Here is a 17,322-nt window from a genome sequence, read left to right on the forward strand (position 1 = left end):
CAGATAAGTGATTCAGAGCCTCCTCAAAGAGTAGAGGAAGAGTAACTGTTCTGTTTTTAAAAGAGAGAGTGAGCTTGCAGAAGAGGATGGGGCCATTCCTAGAACATAGGTAAGAGGAACCCACATCCCTAGCCTCCAAAAGATCATAGAGTTGGCTGGGGTCTCTAAGCTCTCTGTTCTGGGACTTCTCCTTATTTCCTGCCCACTAGGCCGACCTCTTGGAATCTTCTCTGGGGGAACCTTCAGAGTTCTTTTCCCCAGCCTGTGTTCTGCCTCTTTTGGTGTCACTTCCCTGCTCACTGTTCTGGGACTGCTGAGGGGAACACCCGCTCTCCAGGCTCACCCAGCAGTCTCCCTGTGGGGATGGCAGTCAGCGTTTTAGAAGCAGTGCAAGTGGAACAGAGAACTGTGCTGTTTGAGTGATAGCAGGATGAGGAGGAAGAATGGAAGTTGTCTCCTCCATCAGTTCAGCACCTCTGCTCCTTTTACCCAAGAAACCCAAACTTTTCTCTCCCTAAATCTAGCAGTGTGTTCTTATCAAACCCCAGATTATCTAGGATATCAAGAAGCCAAGTAAAACAGTAGTTTCTAGAGGTATTCCACCAGTGAAAGTCAGGAAGTGTGATCTGAAAACCTAAGCCAGTTTATCAGAAGCTGGGGAATTGAACCCTAAGTCCTGTATACCTTTAAGCTACCTTGTCTTCCAAGCCTGTAAGAACACTCTTCTTAGGCTAAAAGACTTAAAGGAAACCATTTCCATTACAGTGAGAACACCATCTCCTTTAGAAGTCCCAGTTGTCTTCCTTCTTTGAAATAATATGGTTCGCATTATGGTAACTGTGTTACCTCTCCTGCATCCAGATCTCGTCGTATGAGGTTTATATGCTCTTCTCTGATTGTTTGGGTTGATTTTCTCAGGACATAGCTAAGGCTAGCCCTTGAAGGCAATAATAAAAATCCCAAGGATTCTGGATAGATCCAAAAGTCGGGTAAAAGCTGGAGGTGTTAGAAGTCGTGAGGAAAGATATAGGATTAACCTGGAAGTCCTGTTTCCTCTGATATCTGGGTCTCGCTGCATTGTCTACTATCTTGTCTGCCAGAGCACTCACCACCTACACATTTTTATAAAAATTTACCCCAAAAGAAATAGATAACACAGGTCTTAACATGCCTAAAAAAAAAAAAGGTAAACAGCAGACTGTGATGTTTGCTTTTAGTTACTCCTGGCAAGCAGAAATGAGTGTCTTTCCCCAGCTTCCTTAGGAAGCGTCTCCTGCCGTTCACCCACAGGGGCCAGAACTGATGTGGCAACCACAGGTATGAGCGCCATTGGCATCACCCTCCTCATACGCTGTCATTGGTGGGAAAATTAATTCAGGCCTCTTGAAAACCCTGTGGGATCTGCCTTTTCATATCCAGGAACCCACGGGCTTTTTCTGATTGCTCCTTGATAGTGCTAATCCCTATTTTTTGGGGTTTTTTTGGTGAGGAAGATCAGGCCTGTGCTAACATCTGCCAATCCTCCTTTTTTGCTGAAGAAGACTGGCCCTGGGCTAACATTCATGCCCATCTTCCTCCACTTTATATGGGATGCCGCCACAGCATGGCTTGCCAAGCGGTGCGTCGGTGCACGCCCGGGATCCGAACAGGCGAACCCCGGGCCGGCCCCTGTTTTTAAGTTTTTAAGTGTTTGTGTATTGCATCAACCTCCTCACTGGGGGCCATGCAGTACACAGCCATACCATACTGTCACTTATCTGAGAACTTTCTTGGGTGTGATGACAGAGCATAAATGGCTTCATAGTACTTCCAGATCATTCTAAATGAAAAAGGTTAAGTCCTTCTTATAGGAGTAAATCAATGGAATGATTAGCATGCTTCGATATATACATATAATAGCTGAGATTGATACCTGGTAAAATCCTAGTTTCCCTGTCTTCGTGAAAAGAAAAGCTGTCTCTTCCCTGTAGAGCCGATTGCCACAGTCTGCGTGGCAGAATTTAAAGCTGAAGATGTAGCTAAAATGTTACCCAACAAGTTAGATACTTACAAAGAGGAAACTAAAACAAACATTTTCAAGTGAGGTCCCACATTTTAGGAATAACAAAGTCAATAAATAGACCTGATTTGTCAGGAAGTTAATCAGGCCTCAGTCTGTGCACACCATGGGGAAGTGAGCTTATGTTTCAGTAGGAGGAAGCAAAAGATGGCACGAGGCAGACCAGTTTCATGATAAATGGTTCATTTTCCATACCTAAGGGAGAGTGTACACCACGCATCTTGGGAGAGACCGTCAAGAATGGTTTCCCCATATGGATAATGTCGTTTGAAAAAGGTTGTTCTGCCTAGAAGCAGCAAGAGAAAGCAAGTGGTCTCCTAAATTGTTGTCTCATTTGGTTGCATGCGAGCTCAAGTCCCTCCTGCATCAGAGATCCTAAGTTAACTCACTACTCTAACCAGCATCAACAGCCAATGTAGTCTTTTTACAACTAAAAAGGCATGGAGGTGGGTGGCAGGGGAAGAAGCTGACATTTTAAGAGTGGGCTTCCTCATAGTTATCACATTTAATTCTTACTGTAAGAGAAAGCAGTAACTTGCCCAAGGTCACACGGCTAGACAACAGCAGAGCAGGAGTTAGAGCTCAGGTCCCGCCAAGGCCATCACACGCCTTCCCAGAAACATTAACAGGTTCAGCTCAGTGTTTATGGAGCACCTGTCATGTTCTGGCACGGTAGGCATTGGGGTGTAGCTGGGAATGAGATAGTGGGTGGATCACAAACCAGGACATTTTAGGAAAACTTCCCGTAACAATATGTTTTTTAAAATGTATGTATGTTGTGTATGTGTGTTTGTATTTCTCCAACATCATCTCCGAATTCATTTCTTTTAGGAAGCCTTCCTATTTGGAGCCCGCTGGTTACCACTGTTACCTCCCATAGCACTTATTCACATTTCCACTGCATTGCTTCAGACTAGCTTGTTAATTATGTTCACGGCGCTCTCCTGGCTCTATCATGCAGCTTATTCTGTTTATTCTTCCTTGGTGCCTCCCCTGCAGGGCTCTGCACACAGTGGTCTCTTAAATTCAGTAGACCATTGGCATTTGCTAGTATGCAGTTTGGTCTCAGTTATTCACAAATCTTTGGCACATCACAATTTAGTTTTCCTGGGTTGTGAATTGTAATTCACCCAGATGCCTTAAAGGCTTGATCTTATCACAAAGCTGGTGAGTGAGCATAGCCAACAGCCTAGTATCTCAGTTTCACTTGAGTATACTTGAAGCATTTTTACATATTAAATAATTCTTGAGAGGTGGCTAAAATTTAGTTGCATTTTTGAAAAAAGACATCAAGTAAGAGGAAAATTCCTGAATTCCAAATTTGAAAGTTTTAGGATACTCAACTCCAAGTGTATGCGAATTTCAAAGGTACACCATATACTTTTGTTACTGCCTCCCGCATCGCAAATGGGACATGTCTTCACGTTAAAAAGCCTTGGTTTAGTCCAGTGGTGCTTAACCAGGGCTGTACAGCAGAGTCACTGGGGGGGGCTTTTTGAAAATACACACGAGAGAGCCCTCCCTAGACCTATTGATAGAATTTCCAGGAATGAGGTTAGAATGTGTCCATTTTGTTTTTTGGGTTTATTTTTTTGTGAGGAAGATCAGCCCTGAGCTAACATCTGCCAATCCTCCTCTTTTTTTGCTGAGGAAGACTGGTCCTGGGCTAACATCTGTGCCCATCTTCCTCCACTTTATATGGGACGCTGCCACAGCGTGGCTTGCCAAGCAGTGCGTCAGTGCGCGCCTGGGATCCGAACTGACAAACCCCGGGCTGCCGCAGTGGGGCATGGGCACCTAACCACTGCGCCACCAGGCCGGCCCCAGAATGTGTCCATTTTGAAAAAGTACATGAGAGAATTCTGATGACTGTAACCCTGATTTAAAGATAGAATCCCATGGAGAAAGCCACCTGTTAGCAAGGTCACGTGTCCAGTCCCTCTGTGGCCAGACGTGCTGCACACACTCTCCCCAGGGCAGTGAGGCTGTGATGTTGACAGACCAGTGGCTTCCAGGGACTGTTAAACTGAGCAGCAACTCCGTAGCTCCAGGATTCACTGTTCGGCTTGTCGATTCTTGGCCCTTGTTTCTCTTCCTTCTTCTGTCTGTCCTTGAGGACTTTGTTGTTCTTTAACGCCTCAAAAGAGAAAATAAGTCAATGCATTCAAGTCAGCTGAGTTTTTATTTGCCTGAGTTCTTTTTTAAAAAAAAAAGTAGAGTTAAGAGGATAAAGGTCATCTGTGATTAAAAGATAAATGTAAAACACAGTCGGTTTTTTTGTTGTTTGTTTACAGTTGTTTGCATAGGTAACCAGCTCCTTTGTTCTGAGACCTCAGAGTACTTTTTCATCCTGTTCATTTTTTTACCAGCATCCCAGGGACTAGGATGGGGCTTTCCCTCTCCCCGCACTCCTCACCCTTCCACTTTCACTAGAGGTCTGGGAGAAAGCCAGGAGCCGTCCTAAGTTAGTGTTTATAAACTGCAGTATTCACTCAGGACAGGGTTGTGGGTTTGTGAGCTGTAGGAAGTTGATGGAATGGGTGTTGAGACCAGAGAGGCTGAATGTCACACAGGTTAGTCACTCCTACCACACGAGGATGGCTTGTGAGTTTGGGGGGTGCTGTGTGCAGTTTCTGATCAGTTTACGTTTTGTTGACTTTGAGTCTAACGAGGTGCTCTCACAAAGCCTCAAGTCTGGTGAGTCATGGGTCCAGAGAAGTGCGAGCTGAGGCTGAGTGCCTTTTGTGCAGTCAGTTGAGTTGCTTTCCTTAAATTGCGCCCCCACCTCCAACGGTGAAGTTGAGACATCTGGTTTAAAAAGTGCATTTATAAATGGAAATAATAAATATCAGTCCCTCGCTAACACTGGTTTTGTTTTTGTTTTTTGTTTTTGTCTCTTCGTTTCTCTAGCATGAAAGACTTTCTAGGTAAGAACTTTCCTGTTTTATATGCATGCTTAATACTTGTGAGTAAATGCATGTGTAATTAAACTTAGCTGTATATAGTTTAGTAGTGTTTCTCACACCCTGTCCTTCCTTCTTATTTCCACTGCCACCACAGTAATGCAGACTTTTGTTATCCCCTGCCTAAAGTCACGCTGTAGCCTTTCAGCTCCCCCTCCTGCCTGCAGACCCTTCTCCCTCTGGTTCATTCTATATGCTTCCACTGCATCACTTTCCTAAAGCACCAGTGTGCCAGATGCTGCCAGGTGCTAGGGCAACAGCATCAGTAAGACGCCGTCCTCACCTTCACATGGCTTACAGATGACTGCAGAGACAGATGATTTCAGTAGGATGTAGTAAGTGCCCAGACAGAAGTGTGGACAGGCACATGAGCAGAGAGGAGGCGGTTAACCTAATCTGGCGGTTCGGGAGAGACTTCATTGCTGAGTAGATGGCTAAATTGAGACTGAGTTTAGATACTGTCATTTCATAGTGGATCCAACACAATTCCTTGTACCAGATAGTGCTCAGTAATAATTTATTTCATGAATGAAAGACCTGTTTTGCAATTGCTGAAAAATTAAAGAAACATATCCAAGTTTGGGGAATGATCCTCTGTAATTTTTCACCTAGAACCTAAAGGTACAAAACTGATCTTCCTGAAGAATAGAATAAATAATAGAGACTGTGGAGCCAAAAGTTTGAATCTTGCCTCTTCCACTGTTCCTCTGATGGAGAAATAAGACGAGATTGGGGAAGATGTAGTTAATGGGACAGCATAGGGCAAATGAGTCTCCTGCTTTGATAATTGAACTAGTTCTCCCTTATTAATGTATTTTAAAATTCACAAGCTTGCATGTATTCTTCCTCTGCTTACTCTCTCACCAGGCACCAGTGGAGGATAAATAATTCACATAGAACCTAGTAGAAAATTAGTTTTGTAAAATTGGTGGAGAGTGATATTTTGCTATAGTTAATTTTTTGTGAACTTAGTTACATTATAATGACTTTTCTGACAGGCCTCAAAATATTCTATAAAACTATAACGATTAAAGCAGTGAGGTACTGAGGCAGCCCTGATGGCGTAGTGGTTAAAGTTCAGCACACTCCACTTCGGCAGCCCGGGTTTGGTTCCTGGACGTGGAGCCGCACCATCTGTCTGTCAGTAGCCATGCTGTGGCAGCGGCTCACATAGAACTAGAAGGACCTAGGGCTGGCCTCATGGCTTAGCAGTTAAGTGCGCGCGCTCCGCTGCTGGCGGCCCGGGTTCGGATCCCGGGCGCCCACCGACGCACCGTTTCTCCAGCCATGCTGATGCTGCATCCCACATACAGCAACTTTAGAAGGATGTGCAACTATGACGTACAACTATCTACTGGGGCTTTGGGGAAAAAATAAATAAATAAAATTATTAAAAAAAAAAAAGAACTAGAAGGACCTACAATTAGAACATACAACTGAGTACTGGGACTTTAGGGAGGAAAAAAAGAGAGAGAGAGAGGAAGATGAGCAACAGATGATAGCTAAGGGCAACTCTTTCCCAGCAAAAAAAAAAAAAAGCAGTGAGGTGCTAGTTAGAGAATAAACAGAGATCGATGGAACACGGTGGATAGCCCCCCAAAAGTCCTGTGTATAGGGTGACTTTTCAGCTTAATAAAGAATTATTCAGTAAGTGATCACTGGGACAGTTGACTCTGTTTGGGGAAAACAGATCCTTCCCTGAAGCCATACCAAAAAACCCCCAGATTTCAAAGGGATTATAATGTTGTGTGTGTGTGTGTGTGTGTGTGTGTGTGTGTGAAGAGAATTAGCCCTGAGCTAACATCCGATACCAGTCCTCCTCTTTTTGCTGAGCAAGATCAGCCCTGAGCTAACATCCGAGACCAATCCTCCTCTTTTTTGCTGAGGAAGATTGGCCCTGAGCTAACATCCATGCCCATCTTCCTCTACTTTATATGGGATGCCGCCACAGCATGGCTTGACAAGCAGTGCGTCAGTCCACACCCAGGATCCGAACCTGTGAACCCCAGACTGCCAAAGCAGAGTCTGCAAACTTAACCACTATGGTACTGGGCCAGCCCCGGGATTACAATTTTTAAGAGAAAAAGATTTTACGACAAAGGTAGGAGTAGAGGATATTTATAATCTTTATATAAAGACTTTCCCGAGCATGATACCATTAAAAGCAAAAATTGTAAATTTTAATTATATAAAATTTAAAATCTCTGCTAGTGAAAGACACCATAAACAGAGAGAAAAAGTTAAGTGGGAAAAAATATTTGCAACCAATGTTAGATAGTTTTAAAAGCCATAGGATATAGGATACGCCCACAATACAGCAAGAAAAAGATTAAGAAAGGCTGTGAGTAGGCAATTCAGAAACAAAGATAAATAACCAGAGATATTAAACCTCTTTAATGATTTAGAAATGTTAAAATTAATGACAATGAGAGATTTCTCCTATTGGATTGGAAAGGATTAAACCTCTCTGGAGGACAGTAAGGCAATATATATATCAGCGTTGAAAATATGTTTACCCCTTGACCAAACAGTTCCACTTCTAAGATTTTATCCTAAGAAAACAATTGGGGAAATGCTCTGAGATTAGATAAGTCTTCTCGTTGTAGCATTATTTATAATAGCTAAAAAATTCAAGACAATCTGAGTGTCTGTCATTGGAGGATTAAATTATCTCTCTGCCATACAGTTGAAGACCATGTAGTCATTTAAAGAAAACTGAGGGAGATCCGCTTGTACTGACCTGGTAAGATACCCACATCATCGTGACCAGTGTAGGGAGGAGGAGGAGAAAGAGTTAGACAACAGTCTGTGGTATCTACTTTTATTTATAGAAACGTGTAGTGTTTTAACATGTTTATGTGTTCAGCATCCTGCGAGGATGTGACTTGAACTGTTCACAGTGGTTCTTTCTTGGGCAGGATTATGGCGTGACTTTCACTTCCTATTTTAGTGCTACTTAAATTTGGTGCTACTTAAATTTTTCTACGGGCACGTATTGCTTTTGTAATCAGGGAAGTCAGTAACGAGATTTCTAGTTTCAAAATTGAAAAAAAAAGTACAAGAAGAAAAAGAATGTTGTAGGAGTGTGGTAGGACTTGGCATGTCTGTACAGAAAAGTGGCTGCTCACGTCACTAGGGACTCTTCCTCTTCCTCACTGCCCCTCTTCCTCTTCTAGTACTTACTTCAGCTCCCACCCCTACCTCTGGCAGTAGCTGCCACAGGCCAGAGACAGTAGAGGAAGTTCCACAGCTGTGGTTCTTCACATCATCCCAGGTCGAGAATGTAGAGCTCTGCAGGGCTGGGTTGTACGTAGCAGCTTCATGTGCCACATTTTAGTTTGGAAAGAGCAAAGTCCCAGAAAAATATAAACCAGTGTTAAGGATCTGGATGACAGTTGTACACTTACACTGAGAAACCTTCCATTAATGAACTCACCAGTACTGGAAATAAAACCACTGTTAACTCTGAGATTCCATTGCTAGAGGATATAGAAATCCTAATTACAGTTATAACAGTCTTGATAAGAGGTGGGATACTGGCTGTCTGGGCACAGTGGTGGCACCCCTGAAATGTACCATGCCCTATTGCCATGCCTGCCCCAATCAGCCTCCAGCTCAGAACTCCAAGGCCATATGTTTCTGATTCATTGACAGTTTGTTGGAATCATTTTCTAAGAGCTGTTGAGATCCAAGAAACTTTTGCTTTTAAAAGCACACTCTTGAGGGAAGCTGTTCAACCCTAAACTAATTTGAAAAGCTGTAAGATTTAAGTCAGCACATGGGTCCAAACCACCAGTTTTTCAAATAAGCTCCATTCTTGGCACATGACAGCCTCCTGCTCCAGGCTGGTACAGTCTAGCCCTGAGGCCCGGGTCTGCTGGCCCAGGGAGCTTCAAGGGAGGAATGCTGTGCGTTGTTTCTGGGCAGAGCTCTCAAGTGCTGCTTAGAATAGGGGCAGACTCCCTTAGGTGTTACCTTCCCTCAGTTCTTTGTTCTCAAAACCAATTTTTACCTTTAATTGTCTCCCACAGGTTGGAATCGGGAGGTAGTAACCCGACAACCAGTGATTCTTATGGTGACCGGACCTCAGCAAGAGCCCGCCGGGAGGCCCGGGAGGCCCGTCTGGCCACCCTGACCAGCCGTGTGGAAGAAGACAGCAACAGGGACTATAAAAAAGTGGAGTCTTTTTTCAATTTTCCTGTTCTTGGGTTACAACACGTAAACCTCTTCGCCTTTTCCCCTGTGTGGAAAAATGGGTATAGTTCTGATGAAGCAGAAGAAAAGGAGCTTACGTGATGACTAGTACCAACCAGTTCCTTGCAGGTTTCTTGGTTAGCTCCACTTTCTACCAGCTAAATAAAGAGTCCTTCCTATATTGTTTTTAGTGCAGTAGGTATATGCCCAGAATCAGATATTTAGAGGTATAGGAAAAAGTAAGGATTAAGAATTGTAAAAAGGAGAAATAAAAGGAATGCTGTTTGTCTGCACCCCTGAGAATCCTTTGGTAGACTCTGATCTTTCTAAGAAACACACGGTTTTAATGAGGTCCTTTGAATAGCAGCCAGATACTTGTTGGTGATAATAAATAATAATAATCTGGTTTGGAGGGGATTTAAGTCACTTTATGGTTCATTTCCTTTAGTTCTTGCAGAAGAGTACCTAGCTCCAGGGGCGGACTTGGAAACCTTGCCTTTCAAGTGCTTGAGATGCCAGGAAAAAACATTTTTGTTAAGAAAATATTTGTTTTGTTAATGTTTTGTAAGGCAGAACTTGACTAAAATCAATATACACACTAGGCTGCCTTAAAAAAATAATGCTTTTTTGTATGGGAAACCACATTTTTCCCCCCCCAAAGCCCCAGTAGATAGTTGTATGTCATAGTTGCACATCCTTCTAGTTGCTCTATGTGGGACGTGGCCTCAGCATGGCCGGAGAAGTGGTGCATTGGTGCGCGCCCGGGGTCTGAACCCGGGCCACCAGCAGTGGAGCGCGCGCACTTAACCGCTAAGCCACGGGCCGGCCCGGAAACCACATTTTTAAGCAAGGCAAATGCCGTGTAGGAGAAAATGGAATGTTCTTCCCCCTGAGATTAGCATTATTGAAGTTAGAGCATCCTTCTGTGTGTTCAGCACCTAGGACTTCACTGGTTTAAGAAGCAGGAGGCCAGTTGGCTGCATGTTTTCTGTCTCCTGGACATCTCCTCCTTTTTTTTTGCCTAGACTTTTCCATCTTCTCCATGTGCTCCACAATGGTAGTTGGGGCAGAAGGACCTGGGCGTTCTCATGTGATGAAACTTTGTGAGTCTGTGGAAATCTGGGAGCCCTGCCAAGTAGGTGACCTGCTTCTCTCTGTCCCCTCCCCCAGCTCTACGAGAGTGCCCTGACCGAAAACCAGAAACTGAAGACAAAACTTCAGGAGGCCCAGCTGGAGCTAGCAGATATAAAATCCAAGCTCGAGAAGATGGCCCAGGTAAGGGGGAGAGGAAGAAAACAGATGGGGAGGCAGGTGAACATGAGGAGGCAGACTAAACGCGATCTGAGGGATGGGGCGTGAGATGGAGTCAAGATTGGCCCTCAGAGACAGGAAGAGAGAAGCCTCCTGGATTCTAATTTGATTTTAGGGTTCTAATCAGCATTTAACTTAAAATTGAAACTTGATAGTTCAGTGAACAATTCCTGATGGGCCGAATGCTAGCAATTAATGTTATGGATTATCTACGTATTTCCTAGTAGAAAGTATAAACCAGTGTTCCAGAGTGAGTCCTAGACAACGTCTCCTGTCTTGTTCATCATGGTTCGGTTCAGTTTATCTACACGTCACCTCCTGGAGAGGGACGGACATGACATTTTTAGACCTAGTGCAGAGACGTAGCAAATTAGATCTCAAGAAATAAGTGGTTTTCTTGGGTTATAGAATATAGAAAGACAAAGGTGTTGTTAGATCGTAGGATTAAGTCCCAAAGCAAAGATTCCATCCTGTAGCATATGTTACCTCCCCAAGCCACCACTGTCTTTCAGCCTCAGAATAAGGAATGTTAGTGGCAGGAAGACCAGATAAACCATTTCCTCTTACCGCCAGGCCTGATTTAATTAGGTGATGCTGTAGAGGGTACTAGAGGTAATAACCCCATAACCAGTGAAACAGACTCTGCAGCTAAAAGCTGAAGCAAGTACAGTCTTAGGTTATTGCTGAGTTAACAGGAAACCCATGGAGTTATTGCCCTCCTGGAATGCCTGGGGACTAAGAATTTTGAAAGTTGAACTAAGGTAAAAATGACTCTTTCCTGGGAAGGCATAAATGAAAACCGTATGATATAATCCAAAAGCAAAGACCGAAATGATGGGATTGTATGGTACTGAGTCCGTGGGGTTTGAGGGGCAGGGGTGGTTAAGTGCCCTCTGAACATCTTGTGTCAACCCCTCTGGAATGGGATGAGCAGGGGTGCCAGCACTGGGAGGACAGCACCACAGGACTGCACAGGTCCCTGCAGGACAGCCAGGACACCCACACTTTCCACAGAAGGGCTTGGTCAGGCGCAGAAGGAGGGCTGTCCTGCTGCGAGCTGCCTGTCAGGTGGTAGAGGCACCCCTCTGCCTGGTTGTAGTAGCTGCACGTGACTCTGCACTGGGGGCCTCTGAGGCCTGCTGTGACTCAGATAACAGCTGGACCTGAAGGGATTTCAGTGGAGCAAGGAAAATAGGTCCCTTCATCTAGAAGGAAAAAACACGCACTCATGGCCATAAGGCAAGGGGATGGACTAAATAAAGCTTAAGAGTTCTTTTGACCCTCAGGTACTGAGCCAAGCAAAATGTCTCATTCACAGTAGACCCTCAGGAGATGACTGAGGCCATGAATGGGCAGTGGTTAATAGATGCAGGTCTCACACTGGTTCTCGTCGGGTGTTGCTAGGGCTTTTTACAGAACTTTGGGCAGCAGTCAGGTGAGGAACCATAGGAGGACCCCATTTTCCCTGCTCCCCACTCTCTCTTCAGCAGAGGCTTCTGACAGCACATTTCTTGACCTTCAGGGGTTCTCAGCATTTCTACCAGTCCGTGCTTCAGCGCGGTGAACCGGCTAATGAGCTGCTGACACTGACTTGCACACGGGCCTTGAAATAAAATCAACTCTGCTAGTCACTGGGAAAAGCGTTTACTTTCCAGCCAGCTGCTTTGCTGGATGTGTCAGAATATACTTAGTTTTGCCAAATACAAGTTATTGAAATTCAGAAGAAATAGTGGTGCTACAGACCAAGTCTTTGCTATTTACCAAAAATGGAGTTCGTTGTTTGGCAGGAGGGAGGAGGGACCTGTCAGCCTCACACATTTGTGTGGAGACAGTTTCCACATGGACACACACAATGTTTTCACATGAAAGTTCACCCAAACTCCATGGGGGTTAAGAGTTACAAAAAAAAAAACCTAGTTCTTTGTAGATGTGAACTAAGTGAGGATGGTGAACCATTGTGGCTTCTCTGCCTTGGGGGCTTAGAGTACAGACTAGCCACAGGGTCTCTTCTCCCTCTTTTCTTTTCCTTCTGCGTCACAGTAGATGCCATGAAGGCAGATGGCCGTGACCTTCAGAACAGAAGGTGAAAGCCCAGGACAGGAGCCAGAAATCCAAGTTTTACTGTTAGTTCTAGCTATTCCCTAATTTTTTGGGGAAAAAACCTCCGGAAGAAGACCAGCATAATTTTGTATTTATTAAATGTTGTCTCTGCATGGTACTAGGCAAAATAAAAATAATCACCCTATATTTATTAACTGTCTGTTGAATGTAAGAAACTCTGTCAGTTCTGTAACGTGAAGGCCAAGAGGAACTTAAGGTTCATTTCCATTCCCTGTTAAGGGTCATTCTCTGAAGTTATTCTGCTTTTTAGCTCTGATGGCTAAGTCTTTTTAGCCCCTCTGCAAAGTTTATATTGACAGCCAAAAATGATCTAAAATAAAATTATAATCTTTTATTCAAATCTTATCTTATCTGGAGGCCCAATATATAAAACAGATAAACGTGGAATGTTCTGTTCAAGGCAAAGCAGATCCCATGAATGGGGTCCGGAGAACCCCTGGGAGCCCACCCACGTGTGGAAACCACTGCTGTCAAAGAAACACAGCCTCATTTCCCAAAACAGAAAGAACAGAGTGAAAAGGGACTGCTTAGGAGTGCCGCGGGGGCTAGGCACTCAAGCTCATGAGTCTCCCGCCTTTTCAAGAAGAAAAGCCCCTTTCCATTTCTTCGGGAAGGGGTGTGAGGTGCACTGAAGACCTCACAAATGTTTGTGTGAGTGTTGTGGGAATGTCTTTGTGCTTGTGACTGTTGTAAACTTCAGGGAGCACTTCTACTGCCTTCCCCTCCCTGGTGGGAATCCTACAGACTTCAAAGAGGCCATGATGTTAGGCTCAGAGATTTGTCAGAATCTATTTTCCGGGCGCCCCCACTCTGGGGAAAGCCCAGAGCCCTGACATCTGGTTCTGGATGTCCAGTGGTGAAACTGGCCTGAACGGGGCTTCCTGCTGCCCTGAGACAACTTAAGTGACAACTGTTTTTCTTCCCTGTGCGCTAGCAGAAACAGGAGAAGACCTCTGACCGATCATCAGTGCTGGAGATGGAGAAGCGGGTATGTTTGTGTCTCTTTCCTCTGTTTCATCTCTTCTTTCTGAATTTCTCTAACTTTGTTGTTCATGCCAATGGAAAAAGTTTGTCTTAGGAAGGCGAAAATTCTGCCACATTCCATTCCCAGCTTGATAATAAATTCTTTTTGTCTGACTCTGGATGGCAATTTGATTGCTGGTCCTTCTGGCTCCCTCAGAGAGCCAGTACTTTTCACATATTCCAGCCTTGGGTGGAAAGCGTCCTTGGAAGGTCAGCTCATAGGTTGTTCTGCCTCTGGGCAGAGCTGCACACATGCATACCCATAGTATATTTTGGTTTACTGGAAATCATCACAAACACCCCCAGGTCCGAGATCTCTACCCTTCCTGTCACCTTGAGCAGAAAGGAAGCTTTCAGCAGGGCCCTCTGCCATTAATTTGGGTCTTAAGACTTGAAATACGAGCCAGCAGAGTCTTTCACTCACTCTAACTAAGGGGAGGATTTCTGGTTCAATCGCTGACCTCTTCCTGACTGTGTTCAGAATATTTTTCTGGGATTTGACATTCTTGGATTGGGAAGACTCAGATTTATTGATGAACCCTAGCTTTGAGTTGACCCTTAGGGTATAATATTTTCCCATCTCTCTTGTTTAATTTGGAAAGCAGCTAAGTTTTATATTTTATTCCCTTGGCCTGTAACAAAACCTCCTTGGTATCTCATCTAATCAAGGAAGCTTCACTGGCTTCAGGCTAAATCAGGAGTTGGCGGCTGGGAAAGAAAAATGGATTAGGAGGAGGGATGCTGTTTCTTCATACACGATGTCTGCTTCCCTGCTCACCATCTGCTCCCCATCAGGAGAGAAGCACTTCCCTAGGAATTTGGGGGGCACATTAGCGAAGACATGATGTCCTTTTGTTAAGAGAGAGCAAGGGTCCTGGTCACTTGCAGTCATCTGAAATTCCATGAAATCTTCAGCCTCCACAGAATGGCTCAGAGTGCCCTGGTCTTAATCCATTTATATATTAGCAAGTTGCTTCCCCAGATATATTCTAAGTGATCGGAGATTTAGGTATAGTAATGTGATTTTATCAGTGAAGCAGTTCCATCCTTCAGTGGCAGGATCAGATGGTGCTGGAATCTCCTGGAAGGTCTGCCTGAGTCAGGAGCTGCTGATCTCATGGCAGATGGCGGCAGCATTTGGACTCCCTTCTAAATCCATTTATGTGGTCACCTGTCTCCTTGTTTTTAAACAGGAGAGGCGAGCCTTGGAGCGGAAAATGTCGGAGATGGAGGAAGAGATGAAGGTATGGAGAGATTTCCTTTCTTTCTGTGCCTGTTCTCCAAATGCCTGCCAGGACTGGGCAGTTGAGCATACGCCTGCCCCTCCAAATTTCCATACACACTCAGCCCCTCAAGAAGAGATGATGTGTGAAGAGGAGGCAAGTGTCTCTCCTCAGCCATTTCAGAGGCTCTCTCGGATCACACAGCATCCACTGGGGCCACCTCACAGCCTTCCAGCAACAAATGCCGCCTTTAGTTTAAGTGGAGGTGTCCAGCAGGCTGGAGACAAACCTAGATTGAACTTATAAGGTTTTCCAAGCAATGGCTTCACCATCAAGGGGCTGGATGAAAAGGTGAAACAAGGTTTCCTGCTCCGCGGCCTCCCGTGAGGCACCTGGGGAAGCCTGAGCATGGCCAGAGGCTTCCTACCTGGTGCCCTCCCTGTCTCAGCCGTTTGCTGGGAGGAGCACGGTCCGAGTCATTCTGCAGCAGAATGAGGATTCTTCATATAATGTTCCTGCCGCAGTCTCTTTCCCCTGAAATCTTCAGTCCTATTTGGCACCCTGATGCCACAGTTACACTGCATGGCTCCCTGCTGTCCTCTGCCCCCTCACTTGGCCTACAGTGACCATCACTTCCATTAGCCACTTCAGTGGACAGCGGCCATCCTGGGCAATTTGAGTGCTGAGTACTGACAGTCTCCCCAGAAGGGTCAAGTCACTTCATGGGGAGGGGAGGGGATAGAGCTGCAGAGACTAGCCAGCTGCTCAGGGAGCCACCGGGAATGATTTTGGAGCATCTGAGGCCTGCAGTGCGTGATGCCACATGCCCACAGTCGCTTAGCACTTGCTCAGCATTTTTTCTGTCTTCAAGGATCTTATTTTACTGGATAATGAGATACAAACCATTCGTCTGGTGAAACAGGTCTCTTTCCCTGGGAACCAGAAGCGCTGGGCGATATGAAGCCGACCCCAGGTCTCCCCCTGAGCGTGCATCCCTAATGTGCGATCGGAGCACTTTGAGAGAGACGATTATTGTTCCAGCAGCCTAAAAAGGTTGATTATTTACTGAAAAAACTTTTCAGGACCTGGCAAATTCAAAGTTCACACGAGATCCAGTGTTCATAATCCTGTTACTCTTTATAATCCCAGACTGGAGGAGAAATGCCAGGCTCTGTCCTTGCATTCCATATTCACGTCCCAAGGCAGTAACTGATCACATGTACATAGACTTGCAAGCAAGACCTACTCATGTCTCCAAAAATGACACTTTATATCCTTCACGTTAATTCAGAACAGCAAGAAGTAGAAGTAATAAATGGTTGATTCTCCTGAGATGATAAAAATAGTATGATCTGACCTATTAGCTCCTCTACTTTCTGATTTTTCCAAACGCAGCTCACCTACTGCACAGCAGTCTTCTCTCCCATTTAGAGCAGTCTGTTCATAGAGCTGAGTAGTTGTAGGTGAATGAATATGCACAGCTCTTGGGTGCACTGGGGGCCCCTCTATTTTTGACACACCCTGAGTTATACCATCTGTACTCTGCTGTTAGGCAGCTCTCAGTGATGCTCATGAAGAAATGGCCTAAATGCTATCAGGGTCATGTAATGAGGCCAAAGCTGGTGCCTTCTAACAAGTACCCAGAAGTCCAAAGCCAGCCATCCCCACCACAGGGAACTCTGTCACGTCCACTCAGGCCCTCACACAAAGAACCAGAGAGTCTACAAGTAGAGCAGTTGGGGTCTGTCCTTATTTCTGTTCCAATTCTGAATTGGCAAGCATGGGAGCCTTCAGTCCTGTGGGTGAGACAGGCCCTCGCATTTCTGTCTCCTTGTCCTGTCAGCCTGCAATTTTCTAAACTAGGTCATGAGTTCTTTTCTTTCCTCAGGAGAGATGATAATACATGAAGTGTATGCTTTCTTCAGCCCCAGGTCGTTTGCCAGCCAACTTCAAATTCAGTTATTCAGATTATCAAGTAGAGCCAGATCATGACTGTTTAGGCCCTGAATCAATAGGTACACTCATTCAAGACTGATTTTTTTTAGTTAAAAATCCACCCGTTCAGTCAGTTGCTGTTATTCTCCGTCACCAATCACAAGGCCAAATGGAGAAGAAACACCTGCCAGCTGTGAAGCCCCCAAATGCCCTCCGCTGGCATCAGAGCCTGACGCCAGCTCCCCTGGGGACTAGGGGAGGAGCACACAGCCTCCCAGGCAACACCGATTTTATGATGAGTGTGTCTGCACCTCTCTGGAGGCAAAAACTTCAGATATACATACAGACATCATAAAATTGGTGTGACTGGCCCTAAAGGAGACTAAGAAAGCTCTTGGTTAGCTTCCAAGCTCTTTTCCAGACTACAGCTTCTGGTGACCACCATCTCTGGAGTGATGAGTGACCAAAATCTCTGTGTCCAGGGAGCCAGCCA

The 17,322-nt window shown here is 45.0% G+C and overlaps 1 protein-coding gene across 10 annotated transcripts in view; it reads left to right on the forward strand.

The window, feature by feature from the left end:
- The window catches only part of PPP1R12B (protein phosphatase 1 regulatory subunit 12B), a 215,298-nt gene that overhangs the window by 188,706 nt on the left and 9,270 nt on the right, over positions 1-17,322 (forward strand). For 8 of the 10 annotated variants that reach the window (XM_058533822.1, XM_058533835.1, XM_058533824.1 and 5 more), the window contains 5 exons: positions 4,970-4,986; positions 9,054-9,198; positions 10,387-10,491; positions 13,583-13,636; positions 14,865-14,915. In XM_058533822.1, the coding sequence (XP_058389805.1) occupies positions 4,970-4,986; positions 9,054-9,198; positions 10,387-10,491; positions 13,583-13,636; positions 14,865-14,915 (372 nt within the window). Of the gene's footprint in view, positions 1-4,969; positions 4,987-9,053; positions 9,199-10,386; positions 10,492-13,582; positions 13,637-14,864; positions 14,916-17,322 lie in introns of those variants that run through there. The other 2 variants (XM_058533823.1, XM_058533825.1) reach the window with 2 other exon arrangements.

This window comes from Diceros bicornis, chromosome 38 (genome assembly GCF_020826845.1).
Source record: "Diceros bicornis minor isolate mBicDic1 chromosome 38, mDicBic1.mat.cur, whole genome shotgun sequence".
NCBI lineage: Eukaryota > Metazoa > Chordata > Mammalia > Perissodactyla > Rhinocerotidae > Diceros > Diceros bicornis.